This window comes from Haliaeetus leucocephalus, unplaced genomic scaffold, assembly GCF_000737465.1.
Source record: "Haliaeetus leucocephalus isolate CR32 unplaced genomic scaffold, Haliaeetus_leucocephalus-4.0 Scaffold140, whole genome shotgun sequence".
Taxonomy (NCBI): Eukaryota; Metazoa; Chordata; class Aves; order Accipitriformes; family Accipitridae; genus Haliaeetus; species Haliaeetus leucocephalus.
The window spans coordinates 17,054,766-17,082,433 of NW_010972576.1; the positions used below are offsets into that span (position 1 = coordinate 17,054,766).

At 39.7% G+C, this 27,668-nt stretch overlaps 1 protein-coding gene across 4 annotated transcripts in view; it reads left to right on the forward strand.

The window, feature by feature from the left end:
- UBA6 (ubiquitin-like modifier activating enzyme 6) overlaps positions 1-25,867 on the forward strand; it is a 34,870-nt gene extending 9,003 nt beyond the window's left edge. For 3 of the 4 annotated variants that reach the window (XM_010586271.1, XM_010586273.1, XM_010586272.1), the window contains 25 exons: positions 1,565-1,688; positions 2,941-3,044; positions 3,840-3,902; positions 5,542-5,618; positions 6,288-6,354; positions 6,768-6,911; positions 7,578-7,645; positions 7,924-8,002; positions 8,203-8,283; positions 8,658-8,735; positions 10,030-10,211; positions 10,803-10,908; positions 11,900-11,989; positions 12,100-12,180; positions 12,798-12,926; positions 13,894-13,945; positions 14,050-14,113; positions 14,996-15,065; positions 15,746-15,817; positions 17,007-17,124; positions 18,053-18,249; positions 18,873-19,000; positions 21,313-21,400; positions 21,776-21,870; positions 24,190-25,867. In XM_010586271.1, coding sequence (XP_010584573.1) covers positions 1,565-1,688; positions 2,941-3,044; positions 3,840-3,902; positions 5,542-5,618; positions 6,288-6,354; positions 6,768-6,911; positions 7,578-7,645; positions 7,924-8,002; positions 8,203-8,283; positions 8,658-8,735; positions 10,030-10,211; positions 10,803-10,908; positions 11,900-11,989; positions 12,100-12,180; positions 12,798-12,926; positions 13,894-13,945; positions 14,050-14,113; positions 14,996-15,065; positions 15,746-15,817; positions 17,007-17,124; positions 18,053-18,249; positions 18,873-19,000; positions 21,313-21,400; positions 21,776-21,870; positions 24,190-24,325 — 2,493 coding nt within the window. In that variant the 3' untranslated portion in view covers positions 24,326-25,867. The remainder of the gene's footprint in view (positions 1-1,564; positions 1,689-2,940; positions 3,045-3,839; positions 3,903-5,541; positions 5,619-6,287; positions 6,355-6,767; positions 6,912-7,577; positions 7,646-7,923; positions 8,003-8,202; positions 8,284-8,657; positions 8,736-10,029; positions 10,212-10,802; positions 10,909-11,899; positions 11,990-12,099; positions 12,181-12,797; positions 12,927-13,893; positions 13,946-14,049; positions 14,114-14,995; positions 15,066-15,745; positions 15,818-17,006; positions 17,125-18,052; positions 18,250-18,872; positions 19,001-21,312; positions 21,401-21,775; positions 21,871-24,189) is intronic. The other variant, XM_010586274.1, reaches the window with a different exon arrangement.
- The last annotated feature ends 1,801 nt before the right edge of the window (positions 25,868-27,668 follow it).

Here is a 27,668-nt window from a genome sequence, read left to right on the forward strand (position 1 = left end):
TGTAGAGAGAAGAGAACATAGCCTTGGTGTGGGAATAGGTTAAGTCTTCTAAGGAAGCCCTGAAATAGGCATGAAAATAGCCTGTTTTTATGAGAAACTGCAGCACACATAGAGGAGGATTACTGGAATGATCAAGGGGATTGAGAGCCTGTTTTGAAAAGAAATTTAAGGGTTTGTTTTAAACTACCAAAGTAGAGGCAATGAGAAGAGGATATTGTTGCTAATACGTCCAGTGCAGAACGTTAGAGAGGATGTCCATTTGATCTTGTGTTATTGTTTTATAAGTGGAAACGACTTCATCTCCTTCTCTTATCTCTGGAAGTCCAGAGTATAACCTCACTCATCCAGTAGCAAGTCTTTTGTCCTATCTCCAGTCTAGCTGTAATAACTGAACTAGAAGGGGTTGTATAGCAAGTTGGGTTTGATCTGAATTAAAGGTCATGATATGATTTGGGTAGCCTGTTCTTTGGTATCTTTAAAAGGGAATGGATGACTTGATTGTCCTCATTAATTACAGAGAGTGCACAGTTTTGTTTCATGGCTTGTGCTGATTGCCTGCCAACTCAAGGAATGAATATAATCTGTGCATATATCCTGTGATTCATAATCTGATACTCGAGTTTAGTTGTGTCTTGCTTCCACTCTCTGAAGTGTAAAATGACCAGAATTACAACTCAGTACTGAAAACACCATCAAGTGGCTGTTCTTGTCCTGTGGACAGGGTCAACGTGGCATTCTGTCCCTAAATCAGAAAAGAATTTTCTCTGGTCAACTCATTTGCCATTCTCCATGCCACAGAGAATGTAGTCCACCGTAGTTAAGTTTCATGCTACTTAACTGAAATCTTTCTAATATTGGGAGCTCAGGAAGGGATGGCAGGAGAGTTTAGAGGCCAGGCTTGCTTGCAAATCCACTATGTTACAGCCTGAGCTGCACCACAAGGTCTTGATGAGCTGTTGTCAGACTGCAGAGGATTATCTGTGTGCATGGGAGGTTGGCATGACATCCTGTAACAGGATGAGATGTCTGAGATTCCTGCAAGTGTAAGCTAGCTTGTTTGTGATCTGCGTGAGGCTGTGGTTTCCTGTATTTGAGCATGTCCAGCTTTGTAAGCTTCCTAACTTTCAAGAATAAGTTTCAGGTGTCCATTTTAAGGAGATCAGATGCAAAGGAAGCATGGAGTAATAAGGACCATTCACAAGACTTTATTTCTTAATATCTGTGAAAATTTCTTTGTACATATAGTCTATTTTTCCTTTGGAAAAAGGAGATGAATTTGCTACTACTTCAGAATAGAACAGTGGATTTGACTGCTAAGAGCTAACAAATGCAGTTTGCTAACATGCTGAGAATTGTAAAAATGAGAAAGTTTGTGTTATGAAAACACTGTTAAACTGAAAATAACAGGACTGAAAAAGTTATCATAGGTTATGGCAGAACTGAGGTACGAAAAGTATTAGAGGCTGCAGTTTCAATAGGCAAAAAGCTATGTGTCTACGATAAAGTGTGACTCCTTTACACAAGACACTTTCCTCCTTGCTAACTTTGCCATTTTCACTTTCAGTCAAATCCTGGTATTGTCACTTGCCTTGAAAATCATCCACACAGGCTTGAAACAGGACAGTTCTTAACCTTTCGGGAAGTTAATGGAATGTCATGCTTAAATGGATCCACACACCAAATAACAGGTAAACTGTTGCTGACTCATTTGCAAGATATTTATTTTTTGGCCTGTTTTAGCTCACTCTACTGTAGCCAGAGGAGTGCTGGGTTGTGCAGACCTCCAGTGAACTTGCACAAAAAAAAATGGTTTCTGGTGCAAAGGTCTTCCTACTGTAGTCTTGACTCCATTTCCATTTAGTCTTTCCAAACTCATCTTGCTGCTTAAGGAGCAGTGGAAACTCTCAGCTAGTGGAAACTAGTTGGCAGCCTCTGAGGTTACTGTTACTAGTTTGCTGATAAAAGTGTTTTGTTTTTTGGAGGATCCCATAATGCCTGTGCTTCTGTCACGGTTTTGGACTAAATTAACACTGCTTTGTGTGTCACTGTTTGCCTTGTAGTTTTTTGGGTGACGATTTAAGTGTACAGGGATGCATTGACATCACTGTTTCTAAGCATGCTTTTGAAGTGATTCTCATGATTTATGTTTACCGTGCTTTGGTCTGCATCATGCATGTCTCAAAGCATACCAGTTGGTTCCTTTTGGATGCTGGGGAATTGCCCAGTTCCCAGATCTGAATGCCTGTTTGTCTGGAGCAGAAGAGAAGAGTGGGTGGGTGGGGGCTGTTTGTTTGTTTTTAACTATTTTTTGGTCTGAGACAAAAACAGTACCCTTGAAACATGTGGTTGAGTCGTTTGGACCCTTTTGTTTTGCTAGTGTTGACGCTGTGTTCAGTTCCTTCCTCCTAATCATGGCCCAGCTTTTGGTGTCAATTTTCCATTCAGTTTTCCAATCCAAGACAAATTAACAATTTTTGTGTCTTCTTGCTTTATCTGAATGATGCTCCAGGTGGTATGAGAGGAAAGATGCAACTGAAATGCTCCAGCTGCCCTTTTTGATTGCCTGTTTTAGTCACGGGGCTAAAATCCAGCTCTGAGCAGTATACTGGTCACTGCTGTGCATAGTCTAAATAAAACCGAGAGTGATTTCATTTTTGTTATAGAGCTGTGGTCATCAGAATCCTTGTTAAATCTGCTGCCTCTTTAAAAAGCTTATTTCATAACAGATCATGTGAAACTAATACTTTAGCCCAGAGACTGGCAGAGAGGGACAATCCTGTTAGGAGGATCAGCTGTGTTTTATGCTTTCAAAGCAAGGTTGCACACCACAAAATTACAGCATAAGAAGCATTGGCAAAACCCCACTTTATTGTATACAGAATTGTAGTATGCAATGACACTTTTGGTTATCAGTCACTGTTTATTCTGTTCTCTTTTCAGTGGTGTCACCTTATTCCTTCAGCATTGGTGATACGTCAGATATGGAGCCTTACTTACATGGAGGCATAGCTGTCCAAGTGAAGACACCCAAGATGTTTTACTTTGTAAGTGTGTGCTTGACATAACCAGGTTCTTGAGTGTTAATGATCTGAGCACTGGATGCAGAGTTCAGCAGATACATAATTTGTTTACCTGTGATTTGGGCTTACACTAATTTTATTGGTAAGAATAGTGATACTGATTTACTAAATCGTAGAGAATAGGAAATAATTCGAAGTTACCTGCCAGTGTAGAGAGAAAAAAAAATTAAGGGCAGGTTATCCCTGTACTGCTGGGGACTCCATGAAGGTCTATGAGTATGTGGTTTCTTGGTGGCCTTCTGAGAAGAAGAGACAGTTGGGTGAGTCTGTATAAGAGGGGTTGCATGCTACATGGTACTGTGTGCCTTTTTGGGCCTGCGGAACGTAGATCCTGACTGCCCTCCAACGTTCTTCTAAAAAGCTAGGAGTGAGGACCAGCTGCTTCTGATATGAGAATGCACAGTTCAGTATCTTGTCTCTGTGAAGTAGTAGCTTCCTGTTCTTCCTGACTGGGGAAGTTCTACAAGCAAACAGCCAATTGCCTATAAAATCTCTGGTAGCTGATCTCAGAGCAGTTTGAGATGGGTCTTGCCACTAGGATGTGAAACATCTCTGACCATTTTCGATTTGACAAAACTTGCAGTAGATGATTATTTTATGCATCTTTTGTGGCATTAATAACAGAGAGAGTAATAGCAATGCTAGTAAGAAAGGATATTTGGTTCTTAGTCTCTCCAGGAAGAGTATTGTTTTGTCAGGTGGCAGTGACTGTTGTGTCCTTAAGTGGGTGTGTTGTTATCACGAATTCTGTTTTTCCAGGAACGGTTGGAGAAGCAGATAACAAATCCATTATGCCTTGTTGCGGATTTTAGCAAGTCTGAGGTAATTAACATGTGGGGATTTGGGCATAAGTGCTTTAATGTTAAAACTACATGGAATGTAATCTGCAGCTTTATGTGTAGAACAATATAATTTCCTAACTCTATTCTGTAGTAGTTAATGATGAGTTTAAAGTGTGAAATAAGAGTGAGGTATCAGTTTGTGTGGTCACACAGAATATACATTATGGTTTAGATCACCATAGAGGCTTGTTATCCATGATTTGCACAAAGTATATTGTAAATGCATAGCTCAGCCACCTCTGCTGTTTAAAATCTCAGTTTTTGATAAGTCTTTAATTCATGGGAACGTAAATTTTGCAAGTGACAATGATTTTTCTTGTTGCCCTGGTTTCAGCTGCGATAGAGTTAATTTTCTTTCTAGTAGCTGGTATAGTGTTGTGTTTTGGATTTAGGATGAGAAGAATGTTGATAAGGCACTGATGTTTTCAGTTGTTGCTAAGTAATGTTTAGACTAAGTCAAGGCTTTTTCAGCTTCTCATGCCCAGCCAGCAAGAAGTCTGGGGGGGGCACAAGAATTTGGGAGGGGACACAGCCAGGACAGCTGACCCAAAGTGGCCAAAGGGATATCCCATACCATGTGATGTCATGCCCAGGATATAAACTGGGGGGAGTGGGGCTGGGAGGGTGGATCACTGCTCGTGAACTAACTGGGCATCAGCTGGGGAGTGGTGAGCAACTGCATTGTGCATCACTTGTTTTGTATATTCCAGTTCTTTTATTATTATTATTGTCATTATTGTTATTATTATCATTATTATTTTCTTCCTTTCTGTCCTATTAAAATGCTCCTATCCCAGCCCATGAGTTTTACTTTTTTTTCCTGATTCTCTCCCCCATCCCACTGGGTGGGAGGGAAGTGAGTGAGTGGCTGTGTGGTTGCTGGCTGGGGTTAAACCATGACAGCTGTATTTAATGGTGTTTCGTTGATAAAAATCACACTGGCATCAAAGCTGGGATAATCTTAAAAAGGTGATCGTAAGTTGGTTGGAAACTGGAGTTAGCAGTGTAAGAATAATTTTTTTTTCTTTGAAAAAATGATTCAGTGGTATTTTTACAGTCTGAGAGGAAGCTGACAGTATTTGCCTCTAACACAATTTTAGTTAAATATTATAGACATGTAAAGCATATAAGTCTCGGGCTCATTAAAATCTTAAACTAAAAAATGTTGATCTAATGATTTTTTTGTTTGTTTGATAATGTAAGGTGTGACTTGCCTGTTCAGATTTTCTACTTTTGACCCTTAATGCTGGGCTTTGGTGTTGATGTTGGCAAAATGCAATGCAGTCTAATGTCTAGTTAAAAGAAGGTTACTGCATTTTCCAATTTCATTACTAAATTCTTTTGGGGACTCTTTAGTTGGACTTAGTTGAAGTGGGTGTTGAATGTGTGTGAAGGGTATTGCATTACTACCGAGTAATACTTTATGATCCCAGTTTGTAAAAAACATTAGTGTAAGGTATTTCAAATTCACTTTTTAATCCTATTTAAAAACTTTTTGGGGGTGGTATGCTTAAGAGACAAGGAAGTGAAATGGTAACAGAAGAGTTCAAATAGATGGTTTTGGTTCCTTCAGTTTTCTCGAGTTTGTAACTGTTCAACAGCTGTTGTTGTCTTAACAGGCACCTTTGCAGATCCATGTTGCCATGCTTGCCTTGAACCACTTCCAGGAGAACTTTGGTCGTGGACCGAACATTGGGTAATGCAGCAGTCTTGTGTTTGCTAAGCCTTGAATCAGACAGATCTCTCCTTTTATTGTAGTTACTGGTTTGATGTGCAGCAGGGTACCTTGTCTGTCTGGTACTTAATAGATGACATAGAAATGAAAACTTGAAATCTAGATGAAAAATGTTACCTAATGCATGTGTGGGTTTGTAACAGGGCTTTCCCAATATAGCAGTGGCACTTTGTGGGCCCAGGTAGACAGAAAAGGCTTCTGGAGGAAGTCCTTCTCTGTTCAAGATTTTTCATGTTGTGGTGTTAATATGGAAAAGTTGTTTCAGTGATTCCTAAATTATCCTGTAGCTTATGTATTTAAAAAAAAAAAAAGGTCTGAAGGTTTGTTTTTAATTTTCAGTATTTTTTTTCAGCTGTAGTTCTTGATGTGCATAATTTTGAGTTAAACAAGACAAGTACTTACAAAGTATAAATCTTAAGACTGGACTTGCACATGGGCTTCTCCACTGAGACTCCTGTTCTTCACCTAATTGTAACACCTAGAAGTGCATCTTTAATGCTCACTGTTAAAGCCAATATAAATTTCCAAACTCTTCCTACTGTATCCAGTGCTTTTTTCTCCGTTGATTATGTTTCTAGAAGGACTCTGGAATGTTTAAGTGTTCATTATTGTTTCTACCCTCGTGTCTAGATGTCTTCAAGATGCTGAGGAAATGCTGAAAATAGCCATGTCTGTGAGTGAAACACTGGAAAACAAAGTGAGTGAGGAATCATCATCATTATAAGTAATATTTGATGTACTCATTTACTTGCCTAAAGGTCATGCTTTAGTTGTTGGTCTTTGTTCTGGTCTTTATATCCATCTTTAGATGGATCAGCTGGCTTTCTGAAGGCCATGCGAGGAAAGAGAATGGTGTTTCAGCACAGGTTCAACTGAACGTTCCCCTGACATGAAGGCTGAATCCTGTGGCTATGTGAATCCAGTTTTTGGATAAATGCATATTAGAAGTACAGGGTATACAGTGGATCCGTCTTCACTTGAAACCCTTTTGCTAGTCAGTGAAATAATTTGTCTGTCTCTTTACTGAAGAACAATAATTTATGAAACTGTCAAGTGCTGACTGACTCGATTGAACGGATAAATCTGTTGTTACTATGTCTTATTTTTCAGCCTCAGGTGAATGGAGATGTAGTGAAATGGCTATCTAGGACTGCTCAGGGATTTCTAGCTCCTCTGGCTGCAGCAGTGGGTGGTGTTGCTAGCCAGGAAGTCTTGAAAGCAGTAACAGGAAAATTTTCTCCATTGCAGCAGTGGGTAAGGCTGACTTTGTGTTTGGATCCTTATTTTGACAGTGATCTTATGAATGTATGGTTGTGTGTAAGTACTGTATGATCAAAATAGCATGAACAAGTTCTGTAACGGGGGTGGGGAACAAAACTTGAGACTGAACTAAGGAAAAAATATAATGTTTTTATGTGTACAATAAAAGTGCAGCCAGTTTTAGTTAAAATTTTTGTATTTGGGGTTCAGACATTACATTCTTTTTTCCCACAAGCAGGGAGTGCACGGCCACAAAGGTGTGGTATAGTCCAGATGCCAGCTTAAGCTACTGTACATTAGAGCAGTGCTTTCAGACTCTTAGGATAAGTGTCAGAATAAAGTTAGATTTAAAAACTTCACAGTCTAATTTGGAAGGGTAACGTGGCTGTCAGAAGTCAAAAGCTTGCGGGTCATGTTTCAGTGAGCTTTTTTCCCTCTGTGTCCAGGTGCTTTTCCCTGTCCACTAAAATTGAGAAGTGAGCTGTAGGGAACTGAATGCTGTATAGTGTTCCACTGACAGTAAAAACTTAGTGCTCCTAAATTTCTACACTCTGTTGTACATAGAAAATATTTACTTTGTTTTTTAAATGAAAATAACATGAATGTTTTTCACAGGTCTTTCTTGGGTTTTTTTCTTTCTTTTTTTTTTTTTTTTTACAGTTATATATAGATATGTTAGACATTGTAACACCTCTAGAAAAGATGAGCTGTGAAGAATTTCTCCCACGGTAAATATAACTACAATCTGCTGTTTTATGTACTGTTCACATCTGAGTCTCAGGCAGGCACGGAAGATGTCTTTTAAAGTTAGTTCAGTGCTGTTTGCTGGAGAGACAGGTTTGGGGTTGAGAATGTGTGTCCTATTTGAACATGGGCCGAATAGGAATTATAGGGGACTTGGTCTGATTTTCTTTGTTCATGTCAAAGTGCAGTTTGGCAACAGTGATATTACCGTGATAAATGGCAACTTACTAGTCTTCTGTTTTTGTCCCTGGTGCCTGCATAGGGGAGATAGGTATGATGCCCTGAGGGCTTGTATTGGAGACTCTCTGTGCCAGAAGCTGCATGATTTGAATGTTTTCTTGGTGAGTATGACTGACACACTTTTTGCAAGTGCTTCATCGATACAGCTTAACATCCACTGTCTTCGAAATAATGAGAGCAGCCTTGATGACATGTGCCACTGCGGAATAAATGGTCCAAAATTGTAATGGGACTTGTCTATTATACTTGTCTTTGTGGTTTTCACTTATGTTTCTGACTGTAAAAATGTCATTTTCTTTAGGTTGGCTGTGGAGCTATAGGCTGTGAAATGCTAAAAAACTTTGCACTTCTCGGTGTCGGTACTGGGCAAGACAAAGGATTGGTAAGTCACCTGTTAACCTTACTTTGCTTATTAAAAAGTAATGTGACAAGGAATAATTAAATAATTAGTCTACTTTAAAATGTTGAAAGTCTAAGCCTTATTTCAGGTTGATGTCTGCACAGAGGGTAAAATGGCCTCAGCATAGCATGGAAGTAGCATGCAATTAGAAGCAGAACACACTTAGAGCAGCCTTGCTGTATTTTGATTTTAAAACAAAATTTAATCAGTCAGTATAGGCAGAGCTGTTAGCTACAGTGGATGCCAACAAGAGTGCTTTGTTTTGGCAAGTTTCTGTAGAGATTTTATCAAGATTATTGCTCAGTGCTACACTTAAATTGTAACTTCAGCTGTTGCTTTTGCCCCTTCTGACTTAGGTTACAATTACAGATCCAGACTTGATAGAGAAGTCCAACCTGAACAGGCAATTTCTTTTCCGACCTCATCACATACAGGTAGGCTTTCTTGTTCAGTAAACTTTCTGGACTACTGTTCTGTTTCCTTGTCTTGTGTCCCCACTGAGAGCTGAACTTGTGAATGTATGTACTTCTGTCCACAAAAGACTTAAAGTCTTTAAGGAAATCCAGTATCTTTTAAAACAATACCTAGAACTATGTTGGCATCCCACTTACCACTATTATCAGTTGAGTAACATTGGCTAGTGTGATCTTAATTTGTATTGGTGTCTTTGACTAGCAAAATATCTCGAAGTTGAGAATCGGATGAGGAATGCTGTGTTGCATAAGAAGCTGCCGTGGGTTAATATGCCAGAAATGCTTTATTGTACCATTGAAATTCAGGGAGAATAAAATGGAACAACAAAATATAGGCAGCACTGGCAAAAGTGTTTTCAATAGAAGCGCTTCTGCTAATGGAACTTGACCAAAGTTGCTATCTTCTGAGTTAATTCAGTCTTCGTTAAGCTGGTAAATAGCCTGGCAAAAAACCAGATGTATATTCAGTAAATGCATGATACAGAAACTGTTAATTCCTTAGAAGCAGAGAGACTATCCCTGTACTTGCAAACACAGCACAAAATAAAAAAGGTGGCTCAGATCTTGGCAGCAATGGGGAAAAGGGATTCCCCTGCCCAAAACTCAGCAGCTGAATTTTCTGCCTCCTGTTTATGTCTAGCAAATCTGTGAACAGATTACATTTTGGATGGATAGATAAACGGAAGGTGAACTCTGCAACCTTTCAGAAGCCACACTGTCTTGATTTCCTCTGTTCTAAGTGCTGATCCCTAGATAATTGAATGTAGTATAGCTAGAAGTGTCAGGTAGGTTAAGAACTCTATTTCAGTTTAGCTTCTGAAATTGGCTTTGTGTGGAAGGCCTTGCAGTAATATGATTATTCACAGGTGTTCGGTGTCTATGCTGTATAGACACAGTCACAATAACTAATGGGTTTATCTTCTTGACAGTCATGAACTGCTCCTTTCTTATGGCATTTTAAGAGCATGAGAGGCAGCACATGGCATCAGTTTCAGTTACTCGATACACTTCTGCTGCACCATTTAAGCACCTACACCTTGTGGTCTCTGATGCACTACTTTAAATAAAACTGAAAATAAACCTAGATTAATAAGATATTTATTAGTGAGGGAGCTATATGATTAAAGAATTTCCTTTATTGTATGTTTTGCATGCTAACATTTCTGTCGGTGAATTGTCTGATCAGCAAATGAAGTCATCGATACTTCTGTGTCCCAGATGTTTTTTATCTGAATATTGTTGATACATGTTTCAGAAACCGAAAAGCTATACTGCAGCAGAAGCAACTCTGAACATCAATCCTTACTTAAAGATTGACTCATATATTAATAAAGTTTGTCCAGCCACTGAGAACACTTACAGTGATGAATTCTATACCAAGCAAGATGTGATTGTGACTGCTTTGGACAATGTTGAGGCAAGGAGATACATTGATAGGTAGGTTGTGGAAAGGAAGTGAGGGCTGCTTTTCACGTTCTTATGTGAACTCTGCTTTTCTATTCTTAATCCTTCTGATCTACAGCTGCTTATAAGATCTGACAGCAAATTGCTCAGATTTATCTTGCTTTTTTAATAGAGATGCTGCCTGGGGGGAGGAAGGGGTTTTTACTCATGGTGGAAACCAGCTCTGCAGTTGTGCGGCTGCTACTGTTCACATGGCAGAGAACCTTGGAGTGAGTTCTTGGAAATTAATAGCTGTTAAGGTCTGATGAGGGGGGAGAATATTATGGTAGTCTTAAGTTTGAATTATTTATGCATAAGAATATGTATTTAAATTGATAAGTAGGGACGTTTACGTTTAAAAAGAATTACTAATGCTCCTAGTCCAGGTAGGCTCATGTTTATAGTATCCTGATCTAACTGGAAATAGCTCCTCTTACTTAGTCTCTTCTTTTCCTGAGTTTGGTGTAAGCCTTCCACTCTTCTGAAAGTGCCTAGAGTCAATTCTGGTTACACTCTGGTAATGTCTGCAAGGCAAGAGTGTAGTGATTACGCTGTGTTCTGATAGTCTGTGTCTTTCCATGTCAGTCGTTGTGTAGCAAACCTGCGTCCTCTTATAGACTCTGGAACTATGGGAACGAAAGGACACACAGAAGTTATTGTGCCCCATCTGACAGAGTCCTATAATAGTCATGTAAGTGTTTTAAGACCATTGCTTACCTTCTGTAGCTAGTTCCATAATGCCTTCTGATTCTTTATTCCTTTCTGTATCTGTCTAAAATAAGTGGCCTATTTGAGTACTATTAGGAAATAATTACTTCCTTGGTTTCAGAAGAAAAGCTCACAGGGAATAAAATTTGAGCAGACTGGAGATGTCATGTCTGCTACCTAGCTGATGACTACACCTAGGCCAATAATTAAAAGCAACTACTATATGAATCATGAAGCGCAAGTTTTGGAAAAAGTCCTAATTCTGAAGCACTTCCAAGAGACGGACTTCCTTCTTTTTCCCTTGAAAACTCCCTTCTAAATAAGAATCTAGTCCCACAATGGCATTGCAAACTGTTTTTGTATTTGTGGGTTTCTTCCTTACAACTGCTTTCTGCCTGCTAATTCTGTTCTTGGTGAATATCACCTCCACAGGCAGGCAGGAGAAACACAAGCCTCTGTAGCAGGAATTAGTCTGACAGTTTCTACAAGCATACACAACAGTTCCATTTGAATGGGGAAGGGGGAAATGAATCTGCCTTTACAAGGTAGAAATTTGCTGGCTGAGAACACCTTGAAATGGTGGACACAGAGACAGGAATTTGAGCATCCTAACAGTCTGGCTAGGATCCACAAAGAAAGAAGTCTTTCTGGCCTTGAGTGAAAGGGTGTGTTTCATGTTGAGAGTGTATGTGAATGTGAACTGCACATCTTGGAAAAGCTGGCTGGCAATTTCTTACGTTGTTTGTGTTTCAGAGCTCAATTTTGCTCTCCCATGTTGAGTTTAGCCTATTCTTTATAAACAGGAAGTGATATGTTAGCGTTCATAAAACAAATTTTGTTCTAAGCATAAATAAGCCACCTTGTATTTTATAACAGTGGAGTTTTAAACTTATAAAGTCTAGAAATTCTTGGTGCTATTATTAGCAATGAACTTTAATAGGCCTGCATTTACACGCAACTCTCCTTAATTACAGCGAGATCCACCAGAAGAAGAAATACCTTTTTGCACCTTGAAGTCTTTCCCAGCTGCCATTGAGCATACGATACAGTGGGCAAGAGATAAGGTAAGGGCATAAGCTTACTGGCATTCAGCATAACTTAATGTGTATTTGGAAAGGTGGGGGATCTGATATACTTCTTGCAAAATACTGTATTTGTTCTTTTTATTTTCTAGTTTGAAAGTTCCTTTTCTCACAAGCCTTCATTGTTTAACAAATTCTGGCAAACCTATCCGTCTGCAGAAGAAGTTTTACAGGTAGGGGAATGTTGCCAGGGTAAAATACAGGGTTTAAACTAATGCTTTATGGATTTTGTTTCTATTTAAGTTCAGTGAGATTTGGATTATTTTCTGACTTTATTCAGAAAACCTGAAGACTTCTTTGGCCAAGTCATTAGCTGATCTTTCATGGGAACAGTATTTCTGGTGTGTCTATAAGAGCCAAAGTCTCATGCGTGGGCTGCTTCTCTAGCTCGTGGGTGCTCTGTACATGTTGTAGAAATATCAGAAATACTGAGGCACTGCTAGTGAGTATATAGTAGATGTCACACTGATGTGCAACCAGCTGGGAAAAATTAAGGGAAGGCTTAGTTTCAAGTGAATTCAACTATATAATAAATTAGACTCAGTTGGTTAGTATCTTTTCTTGTGAGTCTACAGTGGCTTTTGGTCCATAGGGCTGGGTGGAAATAAATCAAGTAGACCACAGCACCTGGGGAAAAACCCAGTGGAGAGGATCACATAAAGGAAAATATTTCACAAAATGACCTTCTGTTTCCTTTTGCCTATAACTTACTAAAAACATATTTACTGTTTGACTGGATTGGGAGGAATCTTGTCTGTCTTAACATTTTCATATTTCCTTCTCTTTCTAGAGAATAAAATCAGGGGAGAGCTTAGAAGGCTGTTTTCATGTTATTAAAACACTCAGTAGAAGACCCCGAAGTTGGACTCAATGTGTGGAACTAGCAAGAGTAAAATTTGAGAAGTATTTTAGTCATAAGGTAGGTAAGACCTGGAAAAGAGGTGGCGCTAAACTGATGAGGATTTTAGAAAGCTTGGTAGCCCTAATAAGTAGGTGTCCAAGTCTTTGCACTCACTTCCATCTCTTCATAAATAATGAAGCGTACTTGAAACTTAAAAATGCTGCATCCCTTCTTCTTTCTACTGTAACGCTTTTAAGTCTGGTTTATTAACTCACTCTTAGTGGCTCTGTTCAGTAGTTTCCATGCCATTTTCTTGGCATTTTTCCAGCTGATTAGGTATTGTGTTTTTCCAGAGCAGCAGGATTAGTTTTAGTCTAATCATTAGTGACTAATCTAGTCATTAGTCAGATGTCTTTTACTAAAGGGTAGTGGCTCTTTGTTTCCCCCACTAAACTTTTGTTGCTGAACTCATCTCCATATCCCTGATTTTCTCAAAGATGTCACAGAAAGGTTGGCTGAAATAAGAGTCAGTCAGTCTGAGAATCTGGTCCACAGTGTTGCTTAACGTGTGTGTGTGTGTGTGTAATTTTGTAGGAAAGATGTGATCATGATGTTGTGTATTAAAATACCATATATGTGTGTATGGAAGCCATGGTGGTAGTCGTCACATTGAGAAAACACTGCATTCCCAATTGTGAATTGATATGCAGGAATCCTAAAGTGACAACAGGATGGGGGGAACTCTGTACTTACTGGATTAAGTGTCTTGCTTGGACTTCGGACAGATCAGGTGACTTTGTCATCTTTGTCCTGTGAATGAATGGGCAAGTGACTCTGTCTAGTAGTACTTGTGTCTTAAAGCTCTCCAACTTGGTATGGGCGTCTTATGGTTTCTTAACTCTTTAAATTACTTCAACTATGTATTGGAGTGTCTTAAAAGCTGTATCAAGATTTCACATAATTACTAAAAAGAAGGCTTGATTTATTGTGGTCATGTCAATCTGTATATGACAAATTACTAAAGCTACTCTGGCTCTTCCTCTAGGCTCTTCAGCTCCTTCATTCATTTCCTCTTGATACACGATTAAAAGACGGAAGTAAGTGCAAACGTCCCTTCATGCTGTTGTGAATTCATGGCGTATGCCATGCATTGCTGTTCCTGATTCCTTAGGATTTCATCCTAAGTATGTCTTCTTACCAGGTTTGTTTTGGCAATCACCAAAGAGGCCACCTTTCCCAGTGAAGTTTGAATTTAATGATCCTTTGTAAGTATGGTATTGTCACTGGTGTATTTTATAGCATCCTATAAAACTCACCCTACAGCAGAAAGTGCAAGGCAGTGACTTTGTTGCAGTAGAAGCTGGACTGGTACTTGATAGGTACTAGTGACGCTGTGGCAGATTCGAAGAGCTGTCTCATACTTTCACTGCAGGTAATTTAACTTCCACTGACATGGGATTGGAGGGTGCTGTGGGAAGTTCTGACAACGTTTAATGTGAAATGGCTTAGAACAACCCATTTCATTTATTGTGTGACTACAAAATTACTGAGTTGTTGCTGTCATACTCCCCTGCTCCCATTGGCCCACATCATGAAATGCAGAATGTGCCAAATTAAATTGACTACATAAAATGACCTAGTGGAGAGACCCCTTTTCTTCTTGATCACAATTTGGGTCTGATCTAGATGGCTTGGGTATTACAGATAATTTAAAAAAACTGATGAAGGATTGAAAAGGCTTTATGTGCTGCATATGTACACCTGCTTTGAGAAACTGTCTGGATTGCCATTTTTAGTTTGGGTGAAAACTGAGATGATAGGAAATATCAAAGTATTTCTGAGATGAAGCTTTTTATTGTCATAGTGATGTCATGTGAGCATTTGTAGTTGTTTTCTTGACTGCAGAAGTTAAGGGAAATAAGGTTTTCATTAAGTAACTCTTCTCTGATCAAAGTTTACTTAGTTTTGGGGAGGACTTCCAAGTCCTTCAAAATCTGTCATCTGTTTTGTACTGTGTGCGCTGAAGGGTGGAAATTCTGTTTCTCTGTGTGTGTTTCAAGACTTCTTTGAATATAATTGCAAACCTCTGGGCAACTGAAGTAAAAAAACCAACCAACCAAAAATTATTATCTTCCTCTTTTCTTCAGGCACTATGGTTTCATTGTGAGCGCAGCAAAACTCTTTGCAACAGTGTACTGTGTTCCTTTCACAGAGAAGGTAATCCATACTGCAACAGTGTTCCCATCGCATAACTTGGATGTACCTGTTCAGTTTTGGCCAGATGTCCAGCTGCCAGTTCTTTCCAGGAACTGATTAAAGTGATTCTGAAAGTAGTCTATCCTTCAGCACTGGCTGTTCAGCAACTGCTTACATTTAGTCTTCTTTATTTAAATCCCTAACCTGGAGAAGAAATGATCAGTGTACTGGGTATTTTCAGTAAGCACTGAACTCAGGAATTCTTATTTTGATGGACCTATTTCCTGTGCAATATAATAACTGAATTGAAAGAAGATCTCTTTAAGGCATTTGTTTAATTAAGTGTCTTAGCTATGGTCTGGGAGTTTTATTTTTTACTACTTACAGCCTCTGTGATGCTTATCCTTTGTTTTTCTTGTTAACCTTTTTCTTTTCTAATTGGGTCTTCCTCTAAGTTATGTTTACACTTCAGTTCTGTTCAGTTTTCAAGTGCTAGGCACTTCACACCACTCTGGTTCACTGTGGCAACTGAAATGTCACTTGGTGTTTCAGTGATGATGTTTCACTGAAACATCATTGAATATTTGTGGGATTTTTTTGGTTTTGGTATTCTTTGGAATGCTACTGGATGTAAAATCTTTTTGTGGGGGCCTTTTTGAGTTGATGCAAATGTAAATTATTTTTCTTCAAAACCATAATAGGATTTGTCAGAGGAAACTATTTTGAAGATTATTTCAGCTGTGAAGGTACCAGAGTTCAGACCTTCAAACAAAGTAAGTGTGATATTTAGTTTAAAGAAAAAAAAAATCCACAAGCACTATCCCACATCTCCAACTACTTCTTGCATTGATGTTGATGAGAAATAAACACAAATTAAAATGTGTTTTGGGGAAACAAGAGTGTGTCATACAGGACTGCTTTAACTTGATACAGCTAAGCTATCTAGGTACCAGATGCTAAATGCAAGGCATGGGGTTTTTTTGCCTTTTGCAAATGATTTGTTCTAGCATTGTTTTTCATGCATGAGTGTGATTGCAAGTCTGCAAGCTTTTTTAAGGTTATATGAGCCTATACTATTTTAATAAAAATAGTAAAATTTTACTTAACAAGCAACTTTAAAGCAATCCAAGACTAGTATCTATTTGTTACTTCTTTCTAGGTAATATAAAGGAAGTGTCATTACTTTTATGTTTATTTTTGAAGTGTGAACTTCAAAACAGCTTAAGTGTTATTGTGCAGTGGCTAGCATTTGTCATCATTTAAAATTAGCAAATATTCCAGGGTGTTTTCATATTTTCTTGCCCAGTGTTAACACTTGTCTCATAAATGCTTGCCTCATGAGACAAAACCGATATTTTGACTTGGAATCATAGAATGGTTGAGCTTGGAAGGGACCTCTGGAGACTGCCTAGTCCAATCCCCTTGCTCAAGCAGGGGCAGCTAGAGCAGGTCGTTAAGGACTGTGTCCCATGGGGTTTTGAATATGTCTGAAGATGGAGGCTCCACAGCCTCTCTACCTATGCCAGTGTTCAACCATCTTCACAGTTTTGGTTGTTTTTTTTTTTTCTTCTTTAAAGTATTTTCACATGTTCTTTATGGAATTCTATGCACTTCAATTTGTGCCCATACCCCCTTGTCCTGTCGTTGAGCACCAGTGAAAAGAGTCTGGCTCTGCCTTCTGTACTTTCCCCCCATCAGATATTTATTCACATTAATAAGATCCCACTGAGCATTCTCTTCTGCAGGCTGAACCATCCCAGCTCTTTCAGCTTCAAGTCATATAAGAGATGCTCCAGTCCTTTAATAATCTTTGTGGCCCTTGACTGGACTTGCTGCAGTGAGTCTGTCTCTCTTGAACTGGGGAGGAAAGACTGCAGGGAAGACAGGAAATCTAGTACACTTCACGCTTGCGCTGTACAAAGTTCATGTATTTAATTACTCAAGCACTGCACACACTTGCAGGTTGTACAGACTGACGAAACTGCAAGAAAACCAGATCATATTCCAGTCAGCAGTGAGGATGAAAGACATGCTATTTTCCAGCTGGAGAAGTCTATAGTATCCAATGAAGCTCTGGAAAGTGAGTAGTGCAAGCTAGCTTCATAGCTTAGTAACATCTTGCAGTTGCACTGCCAGTAGTATGACATTCAGGTCTTTGGATAAAGCAGTTCCGTAATTCTGCAAGAAGCAGATAGCTGATATCTAAAGCTTTCTGAAGTGCCATGCAGATAACTGTCCTTATTGCGTAACGTTACCCTATGCTTCTGTATTTCTGAGATTGCTGCAAGTTTTAGGTTTCTCTGCTATACTTGCATGTAAGTACAACCCTGATGACAGCGAGCAGGCAGCAGGGAATTGAACTGTAAGGAGGGAAGGGGTGCTGGCTAGATCCCGGATGGACTTAAAGTGATTCTTGTATGAGAAGGTTGAGAGTTACTACTTACAGGAATCAATCTGAAATTACCCTAAATTGTGAAGGCTGTTAAGACTTGTCTTCAGCATCTTCTAGATATGTTAAAATGAGGATGCTTGGATCTCATTTTTGTGCCTGGCCACATGAAGAGGTCATTGGGTAACAGCTACATGCATGCATTTTTTAGCCCGTAAACACAGGGGAGAAAACCCTAACCTCTGTCTCCCATGCTACTGAGTCCATAGTGAAATGGTTACAGATAAATCTTACAGAGGGAATTCTCACACGATGGAGCTATAGCGAGGTGGGGTGTATAAGAAATGTCCATAGGACTGTCACAATCTATTCCTGGTGTTGCAAGGAAAATGAAATTACAGAGCTCTGCTGATATTTATTTCATTACTCACTTTTAACAACTGGTATTGATAGGGGCATTTCTGCTTCTAGCATGGGAAAGCAAGTTGTAAGTAAGGCACCAAGCTCCAGAATGTGAAATTTTTAATTTATTAAGGTTCTAGTTCACTATAACTTATGTTTAGGGTATCTTCAGTTTTCTAATAATAATTTTTGCTTCCCCCCCGTTTTTTTCCATAAGCAGATGACTTGCAAATGAAGCCCATCTCCTTTGAAAAAGATGACGATAGTAATGGGCATATAGATTTCATAACAGCAGCATCAAACTTGCGAGCCAAGATGTACAACATTGAACCAGCAGATCGGTTCAAAACAAAGCGCATTGCTGGAAAGATTATTCCTGCAATTGCAACAGCTACTGCTGCAGTATCAGGGCTGGTGAGTATGCTTTTTAAAATGCTTAAAGTGTATATTTCTTTTACTGTCCTTGCCTAAAACCACTGTTGTCTGGATATTGATTAACGCTACCCTGACAGAGCCTCACTAAAGAAATGGGTTTCTTTCAAACTTAATAATCTTTTTTTCTCATGTACCAATACAAAAGGTCACTCTTGGTTCTAGTTGTGGTAAGCCCTTGGTGCTTTTATTTCTAATTTGCTGGCCAGAAAGAGGAGTTGGAGATCAGCATTTTGGTTTGTTTTCTGCAGTTAATACTAACTTCCATCAGAGTGCCACGGCCAAGAGTGGAAAGGATCTGTTCTGTAGTAATTCACATCTGTGCACTGCAACAGAACTGCATGCTTTGTGGAGGTGTCTTGAATTAAACAATTTTGGAAGAGCCTTACATTAGGAACACTTTTGAACATTTTAAATATTTCCATTAGCAGCAACAGAATTTATTTCTGTGGCATATTGGGTTGTATTTCCAGATGTGATTTACTCTGCCAGTTAGACAAAGGCTGATCTCGTTAACAATTTAAGTCTATAGTTGCTGGCCTCTTAACTAAACCAGTGTTGATAACACAAGTCTCATGGATGTATGGGATTCTTATGTACTGCAGGTTGCACTGGAACTTATCAAAGTTGTGGGTGGCTACCCAGCTGATGCATACAAGAACTGTTTTCTGAACCTAGCCATTCCCATAATGGTCTTTACAGAAACTGCTGAAGTAAGAAGAACGGAAATCAGGTAGGAGGGACAATGGCAGAAAGGCAGTATTTGGAAATGTGGTAATTGATGCTTAGAACTTGGTGAGCTATTACAAGTGTAAAGTTTGTACAGTTATTAAATCCAGATAACCAGGTGAAGGCCTTATGTGCTTGCATAGCAGAACTATGATAGAACCACAGTTCATGGTCATATTCCAGTTAACGTTATAGATATTCAAGGTTATTTTTTTTTTTTGTTCTTTAAACTTGGAAAATCATGAATCACTTAGTGCTTGCTATCAAACTTCTATTATCCATTTAGTACATACTGCTAAAGGTGTAAGTGATATTCTTAGTACTGCCAAGGGTGTCCCCTAATGCATTGCTCAAGAACTTCCTGTTTGGAAAATACAGCACACAGACAGACACTCTTCTGTCCTAATTTTAAAAATAGTGGTTTTAAGGGCTTAGTTTTGTTTTCAGTGGAAGCTGTTGCTAGCGAGTCTTTAAAAATCTAGATGAGCTAGATGTGCGGCATGGTTATTAATAAACATCCTGTCTGCACAGACTGGACACACTTCTGCATCTTAGTCAGTACAAGAGCTGTTTTTCAGTAGGGCCTTCCACCCCTCGCCTCTGTGCATCACATAGTTAAGAATTATCATTAAAATGTACATTCATCACACAATCTTCACAGTTTTCACAAACTTCACTCACATCAACAAAAAAGAATTCTCCACACCAAAATCAAAATAACATCATCACAACACTGACAGAAAGTGGACAATTTACGCACAATCCACCCCTCATCCCTTCACCACAATTACGACAACATAAATTCCCCACAGTCATGCAGCTCTCCACTCTCTAGCTGTGTTTAGTCCTTGTTTTCCCTGTTACCTCTCTCAATTACTATCCTTATCTTGAATTCCTCACGTTCCCAGGTTTCAGCACCAAGAAAGACTGTGGTGGGTTGACCCTGGCTGGAGGCTAGGTGCCCACCAAAGCTGCTCTATCACTCCCCACCTCAGCTGGACAGGGGAGAAAAAATATAACAAAGGGCTCGTGGGTCAAGATAAGAACAGGGAGGGATCATTCAACCAATTACCATCAGGGGCAAAACAGACTTGACTTAGGGAAAATTAACTTAATTTATTGCCAATCAACCAGAGCAGGGTAATGAGAAATAAAACCAAATCTTAAAACACCTTCCCCCCACCCCTCCCTTCTTCCCAGGCACAGCTTCACTCCTCGATTCTCTACCTCCTCCGCTCAGTGGTGCAGGGGAACGGGGAATGGGGGTTGGGGTCAGTTCATCACACCTTGTCTCTGCCGCTCCTTCCTCCTCAGGGGCAGGACTCCTCACACTCTTCCCCTGCTGCAGCACGGGGTCCCTCCCACAGGAGACAGTCCTCCACAAACTTCTCCAACGTGGGTCCTTCCCATGGGCTGCAGTTCTTCAGGAACTGCTCCAGTGTGAGTCCCTTCCACAGGGTTCAGTCCTTCAGGAGCACAGACTGCTCCAGCGTGGGTCCCCTGCAGGGTCACAAGTCCTGCCAGAAAACCTGCTCCAGGGTGGCTCCTCTCCACAGATCCACAGGTCCTGTCAGGAGCCTGCTCCAGCGTGGGCTTCCCATGGGGTCACAGCCTCCTTTGGGCACCCACCTGCCCCAGTGTGGGGTCCTCCCTGGGCTGCAGGTGGATATCTGCTCCACCGTGGACCTCCATGGGCTGCAGGGGCACAGCCTGCCTCACCATGGTCTTCACCATGGGCTGCAGGGGAATCTGCTCCGGTGCCTGGAGCACCTCCTCCCCCTCCTTCTTCACTGACCTTGGTGTCTGCAGAGTTGTTGCTCTTACATGTTCTCACTCCTTTCTCCTGGCTGCAGTTTCTGTGCCTGTCGCAACTTTTTTTTTTTTTCCCTTTCTTAAATATGTTATCCCAAAGGCACTACCACTATTGCTGATGGGCTTGGCCTTGGCCAGCAGTGGGTCCGTCTTGGAGCCGGCTGGCATTGTCTCCGTGGGACATAGGGAAACTTCTAGCAGCTTCTCACAGAAGCCACCCCTGTAGCCCCCCTGCTACCAAAACCTTGCCACACAAACCCAATACAGTAGGTCTGAAAACTCAGTAAGTTCATTGCCAGATACCATGTTTACTCAGAGTTCTTACTGTGTCTTGTGCTTTAGCCAGGTCAAAGGGCTGGAGAAATAGCAGTAGAGAGGGAAGAGATTTTTGCTCAAGATAAAACAGCAAGTCGCTAGAAGACAGCAGTTCTTCAGTACATGTTTAAAGGAAGTGCCTGAGTTTACGTTCTAAAGTAACAACCAATCTTTCTCCTTTTAAAACAGAAATGGGATATCATTTACAATCTGGGACAGGTGGACAATTTATGGCAAAGAGGATTTTACTCTGTTGGACTTCATAAATGCGGTCAGAGTAAGTTATCTACTGGGCTAATACAAGATGAGAGGAGAGGGTTTTCTTGTTTTGGGTTGTTGGTTTGGGGGTTTTTTTGGTTTGGTTTTTTTTCTTTTATCAAGTTATTGTTCAAACCAGAGTAATTCTAGAAAGAATTAATGTCAATGGGAATGTCTTTAAGTAAACGCATCCAAGCCTAATTTCAAATTCTTTGTTAATTCGATTGGCTCAAATGTATCTTAATGAAACTTCTGTCAACGTCCATGCATTAGCAAGTTTTCTGGTTGGGACTCTATGGTTTTGAATAATTAGTTGTAGCATTAGCAGTAGTAGTATCTGCTGGTTTGTGTAGCTGTCCTAGTCCTTTAATAATTTTTAATTTGTGAATTCCAGGAGAAATATGGAATTGAACCAACTATGGTTGTACAGGGAGTCAAAATGCTGTATGTTCCTGTGATGCCAGGTCATATTAAAAGATTAAAGCTGACGTAAGTATAACTGGAAAATGGATTGAGGGGTGCCACTGCACGTACAAATTATGTTCACTGGTTGTATCATAAGGATGTGTATCTGACAGCAGTGTTTTCTATCAAAGTGGTTGCTAGTGATTAATATTTGGGAAAGAAAAAAAGTAATTTCTTCCGTTTGGGAAAAAAAAAAAAAGAAAAAAGAGAAAGTGAATTCACTTCTGTGGTGAGGACAGGAGACTTGCAAAATGCTACTCCAGCTGATGAATGCCAGAGTGAGAAACCCAAAGAAGTCTGACAGCAAGTTTTTTGGGGGAAAGTACCTTGGTTTAAGCAGAACAAGACCAATCGAACTTTTTTTAAACTGGCTTAAAACTAATGGTGATATTTAGCAACTTAGCTTTGAAGGAATGAGAACACTTATTTGGGAAGGAGTTAATGTATCGGTTGCAGATTGAGATTTCTGGAAGTCTGTTCAGTTCATAGTAATTTCTTGAGATTCTAGCTCACTTTAGCCCTTTTTAAAAATGAAGACATTCACAAGGCTTTGCAGTACTATTCACTGACAGGAAACTGGGGTGGTAACACACTGGAAGTTTGGGAGGGTGTGAGGGTAGGGCATTGTTTTTTGACTGATAGGCCTTTGCAAAGTGACAGCCAGATCTCACCCAGGTGTAGTTCTCGTCTCTTGATTGAATTTCTTTAGCTCAAAATTTGTTCCTCACAGCTCCTGTGAAGTGTATGCTGGCCGGTTCTCACAGGCTTTGCTACATCAAGTAGATGCATTGAACAATACTGTTTCAAAGGTCTGCCAGTAGGTAATGTCCGGCAAAGTAGAGTATGTTATGGGCAAGCTACTTCAAACTTCCAGGGAGAGAAGAGCTTCTAAGATGGTACTGGCTTTAGAGAGCCTGGCATACTAAGATGTGAATTTACAGCCTATCTCAAAAGTAGTTGTTTATATTCCTTTTCCTACAGCTCTATAAATAATTTTGAATGAGTGGGATGTGTAATGAAGTCAAAGGCATGGTGTGAAGTTGCCCTCCTGTGAATATCAGGATTTCTTACTACCTTGAGATTCAGTTCAAGCTTTCCGTGTAGTTACAGCAACTTGGGGTTCTGTTACAAACAGTCCCAAAAGCTTTATAAGATATTTGCACAGCAAACTCTGGTCTTGCTTGTGTGTTTGTTTTTTCTTAAGGTGTTTAAAATCTTTCTCTTGCTTTAATATGACAAGCATTGCAAGACTCTGTCTTAATTTCAGAATTACAGCATTGACTGGTAGCATACTCCTTAAAAGCAATTTTTAGAGACATAGTTATCTGCCTTGCTCTGTAGCTTGGGCTTCCTCATGCAAATGGATATGACCTCAGTATCTCTCCTGAGAAGAGGCTAATGCTTTTTGTTCTTGCAAGGGAACAAGTACTTTGGAGAAAGCAGCTTTTTTACCTGCATGCTAAAGCATAGCCAGAAGGGAAATCCTCCTTTAAGTGACCTGTGAGGAATAGAAATGAGTTACTGTATTCCCCCAGCCTCCTATCATTTGAGCTGGCCTCAGGAACTAGTGTTCTAAGTTGGCAAGAAAATAATTTTGAGACATCCAAAGATATGTAATGAAAGTGAGGTTGATTGACCTTCTACTTCAGTATTTTATTGTGCAACTTCCAAGCAATAGCTGTAGCTTTTGAGACTGCGGAGGGCAAAGGGGGGAAGTTGCACTAAGACGTGACATGCTTATCTAGTTTAAACTCACACTGTGGTCATGAGAAGAAGTCCCAAATCCTGGCTGTTTTCCCCCCTCATTGCTATTTGCCTTCAAAATTCAAGGACTTAACAAGTCTTAACTCCAGTAGAGTTACTTTCCGTCAAAACTGTGTATCTAGTGTGTGCACTGGAGTGGTTCTCCCTAATAATGTATTAAAACCAGCCCTTATTGGTAGACCGAGAACTTACTCCTCCTCATTGACCAAAATCCTGCACAGAACGCTAACTTTGCCTTGTACCTCAGTAGGACACCAAAGAGAAGTTACGTCGGTGAGGAATCCCATCCGAAACTGGCCATTTTCTCTTTTCTTTTCTACTGAGCACTTGTTAGCGAACAATGTAATAGCTCACTAACAGGCTAAGTCTATCAAGAAAATGGGATACCATTTGCTGTACCTCAGGTGGAGAAACAGCTTTTGTGTCAAAATTAAAGGGTGGCTTATTCTCAGTTTTAATCTGGTTTCTAGTATGTTGGGCTTCATTGCTGGCAGTGAAATTCATCCTAGTCTGGCCCTGAATTCCCACTGCCAATCCTCCTTCTGGTATGTTAACAAACTGTTCTTCATTTCCTTGTAGGATGCAAAAGCTTGTGAAACCATCAGCTGATAAGAAGTATGTGGATTTGACAGTATCGTTTGCTCCAGAGACTGATGGGGAGGAAGACTTGCCAGGGCCGCCAGTGAGATACTACTTTGTTCAGGAAGACAATTGATGGTAGAGACACAAAAGTCACTCCTGGACCATTTGTTCTGAAAGGAGTGTGCTAATTTTCAGCTATTAAAGATGGTACTATATATTTCTTTTTGGTGAAGCCTTAATTAAAATGAATGGTGAAAATCAGTGGCTTTGCACTGAAGACAAACTGGATTTATGTTTCATCTGCTCCCATTTTCTTCAAACCTGTTTGCTCAAAGGAGGATTAGTCACTCCATGAGATGGAATGTCCAGTACAGTCCTTACCTTAAAGACAAGATTTGTATTAATTTGTGGGGAGCTGAAGAAAGCAAGAAGAACGGTGAACCTAACAATGGTCCTCGTGTGCAAATTAGGCGCTGCTTAGAGAAGAGTGCAAAAAATAGGAAAACTGCCATTTTATGATACTCCTGGTGTTCTAAGAACATCTCGCATCCATTTCATGTGTTACTTAATTCTCAAATAAGAATTTCATTCTTGCCATCTACATGTGAGGTTCAATTCATCCAGAAGGTTTAAACTCCCACTTAAAAGCAGATGAACTGCTTTGTGTTGTTGGTGCTCTCTTCTGAACAGTTAGTGATGCTGTGTGTCAGAGCAGCTATCTTATGTCAGTCTCAATGTGGAAACATAAGGAGGCAGGTCTTGAGTAGGTGTAAATTGTCACAGCTCCCCTGAGTCAAGAGAGCTGGAGTTGTTGATTATTTGTACTAAGGCTGTTCTTTGGGGAATACTGCGATATGGGGAAAGTGGAAACCTATTGGAGAGCTGAGTTAACACTTTCAACAATAAAACTTTGTCTTCAAGAAAGAGAAAGTGTTTGGTGTGGTTGAGCTTTTCTGCCCTCACCAAATTAAAAACACTGTAGCGAATGATGACTTCTAAAGGAAGAGAAGGCAAATGGCTGTGGATGTTTGTCATAGCAAACTCTGTTTCCTCAGCTACTCCTTTTGGTACCATTTCCTTTTAGTGAATGGTTATGCTGTATGCCTGTCCACAGCACAAGTCTGAGTTGCACTGAACACTGAAGTTTTTATCATCAGTCAGTTACTAGGATATCAAAGTATAAAGAATCTGCTTAATCGGAAATAATTAGGGACTAGCTTTGCTGCTGTGGTGAGGCAGAGGTGTGTTACAGAAGCATCTGTGACACCACCTTATTTTCTTTGTCATTTAAACACTGGAGAGTTGAGCTGGTGGTTCTTTTTTTCTCCCAATGATGATAGAGTGAAGTGAGGTTAGAATAAAAACCTATGAACTGGAAAACCTTTTAATGTGTTTAAGCCTTAGAGATTGTGACTGCACATTATCTCCTGCAGCTGTTGCAAAAGCTATTGACTACTTAGCTATTTATCCTTGATCATAATTTATTAAGCTTTAGGGATATCTTCACGTTTAATGAACATTATTGGTCAGGAATATTACCTCTCCTTTTTTCCCTTCTCGGTTAGTTGTAGTCAGGAGTAACAGCTACTAGGCTGGGAACTTGAACACCAAGATGTATGGAACTGAATAGCTGGAATCAACACAATTATTCCAATATTTGGGATTTAGTCTTACGTGCAGGGTATCTTCTGGAAGGTATATATAGTTTTACAGTCAGTCTAGTTTATAGATAAAATTTTCTAGATTAATAATACTGCTTTTTAAATTACCTAAGTTATTTCTTTCTTTTTTTTTTTTAAGAACTTCTTTTAGAGAAACTTTTTGAAACAGGAGAAAAGATGTCTACATTTAGAGTGCAGAGAGGGCACAAGCAGACAGTAAGTTTCCACTGCTAAATAACAACTAAAATGTATTTCACTGTGGCAGTATTAGAATCTGAACTCTGAACTGAAATAACTAATTAGTACTAAGGATCACTTAAAGGTTTAGGTCAAGTTGAAAGCTCTGTCACCTCACAGCTGGAGACTGGGAAACATGAAACTTTGAGTAAGTACACTCTGGTACGTTAGTGTGGTGTTAACATCATGCTTATGCTTTCAAAGTAAGTAGCATATAAAAATAGTAGAGTCTCAGTACTTTTCTGGAATGCCATCTGACAGTCCTCAGGGTTTAAAGTTAATTTTCAGATGTCATTAAAAAAAGTCATTCCATTAATTATAACACATACAGCTTTGTGAGACCCTTCCCAAAAAGTCCAGGTTGAGGTTGGCAGGGATTGTGGCCAGGATTTACAGACATGGCTGTATCTCTATACTGCCCTTACTAGGTGTACCTGTTGGATGGCTGTCTGTTCTATGGATGGGTTCTGCTCAGTTAAACAGTTGCTGATGGAAAAACTGGAAATGCACAATCATGCTAGATACTTTTTAGCAGACCTTTAAAATTTTCTGGATATAAGTTAACCTAGGTAAAATCTTAAAAGTAATAACCTAAAGAGGACTTTATATGGAAGAACTGTGCATGTCAAATGGCTCATTAAAATTGTTTTTCATGTTTTAAAACTTTCTGAATTGCTGATATGGAGAGCGAACGTGTTTATACTGAATGTTGTGTAGAGTGGAGTGAGCTGATTCAGTGTGAATTTGTTTGATAGAACACATTTCTCAGTCTGTTGCTGCTTTTTATCAAAAGTCTCAGCAGGTGATCAGCATGATCACACTAAAAGGGCTTAATCAAACCAAGCAAATGAATTTCGGCATGCTGGTCTTCCAGATCTCCAGCATTGTCACTATTGGTGCTAGCAGTGCAGAGGCTCATAGCACTACCTGGAATCTGAGAACTGCTTTTTTTTTTTTTTTTTTTCATTGTAGTGAAAGCTTGTGTGTGTCTAGGACTGTTTGATGCTCTATTCCCATGGAGCAGCTAGAGCTAGCCATCTCCCTGCAGCAGTGAAGAACTCTCTCTCCACTAGAACATTTTGAATAGCTTTCCTTCAAAATGCTATTCTTTGAAAGAGCAGTTGACTTGTAGAGATGAAGTTTTATATCAGTATTGAAGATCTTTCTCACTCAAATGCTTTCTTACAGAGTTTGCTCATATTTACACCAGCTTTCCCTTAATTTCTCGCATTCTTAATAGTTGCAGGAATGTTTGTGCATGCAAAACATGAGGTATTTAGCACCCAGCTCAACTGTTTTCTGTGGTTAATCTCCATGTTTCTTTAATGCTAGGAGTAGTGAGGATTCTGTGTGAAGATCATGCTACCGCTAACAAGACTGTTTTGGCAGATCTGATGGATTTAGGACTTTATTTACCTATACGAGGGGTAAAATATACGTTTTCAGCTTTTTTCCCACCCTTTTCCTATGCATGGTGAATATGTGAATGTTTATTGGAAAAAAAAAAGGTGCTATTCAAGAATAATGACTACATAGGAAGAACCACTCTGGCACCAGCTGTGAATGCAGAAACCCTGT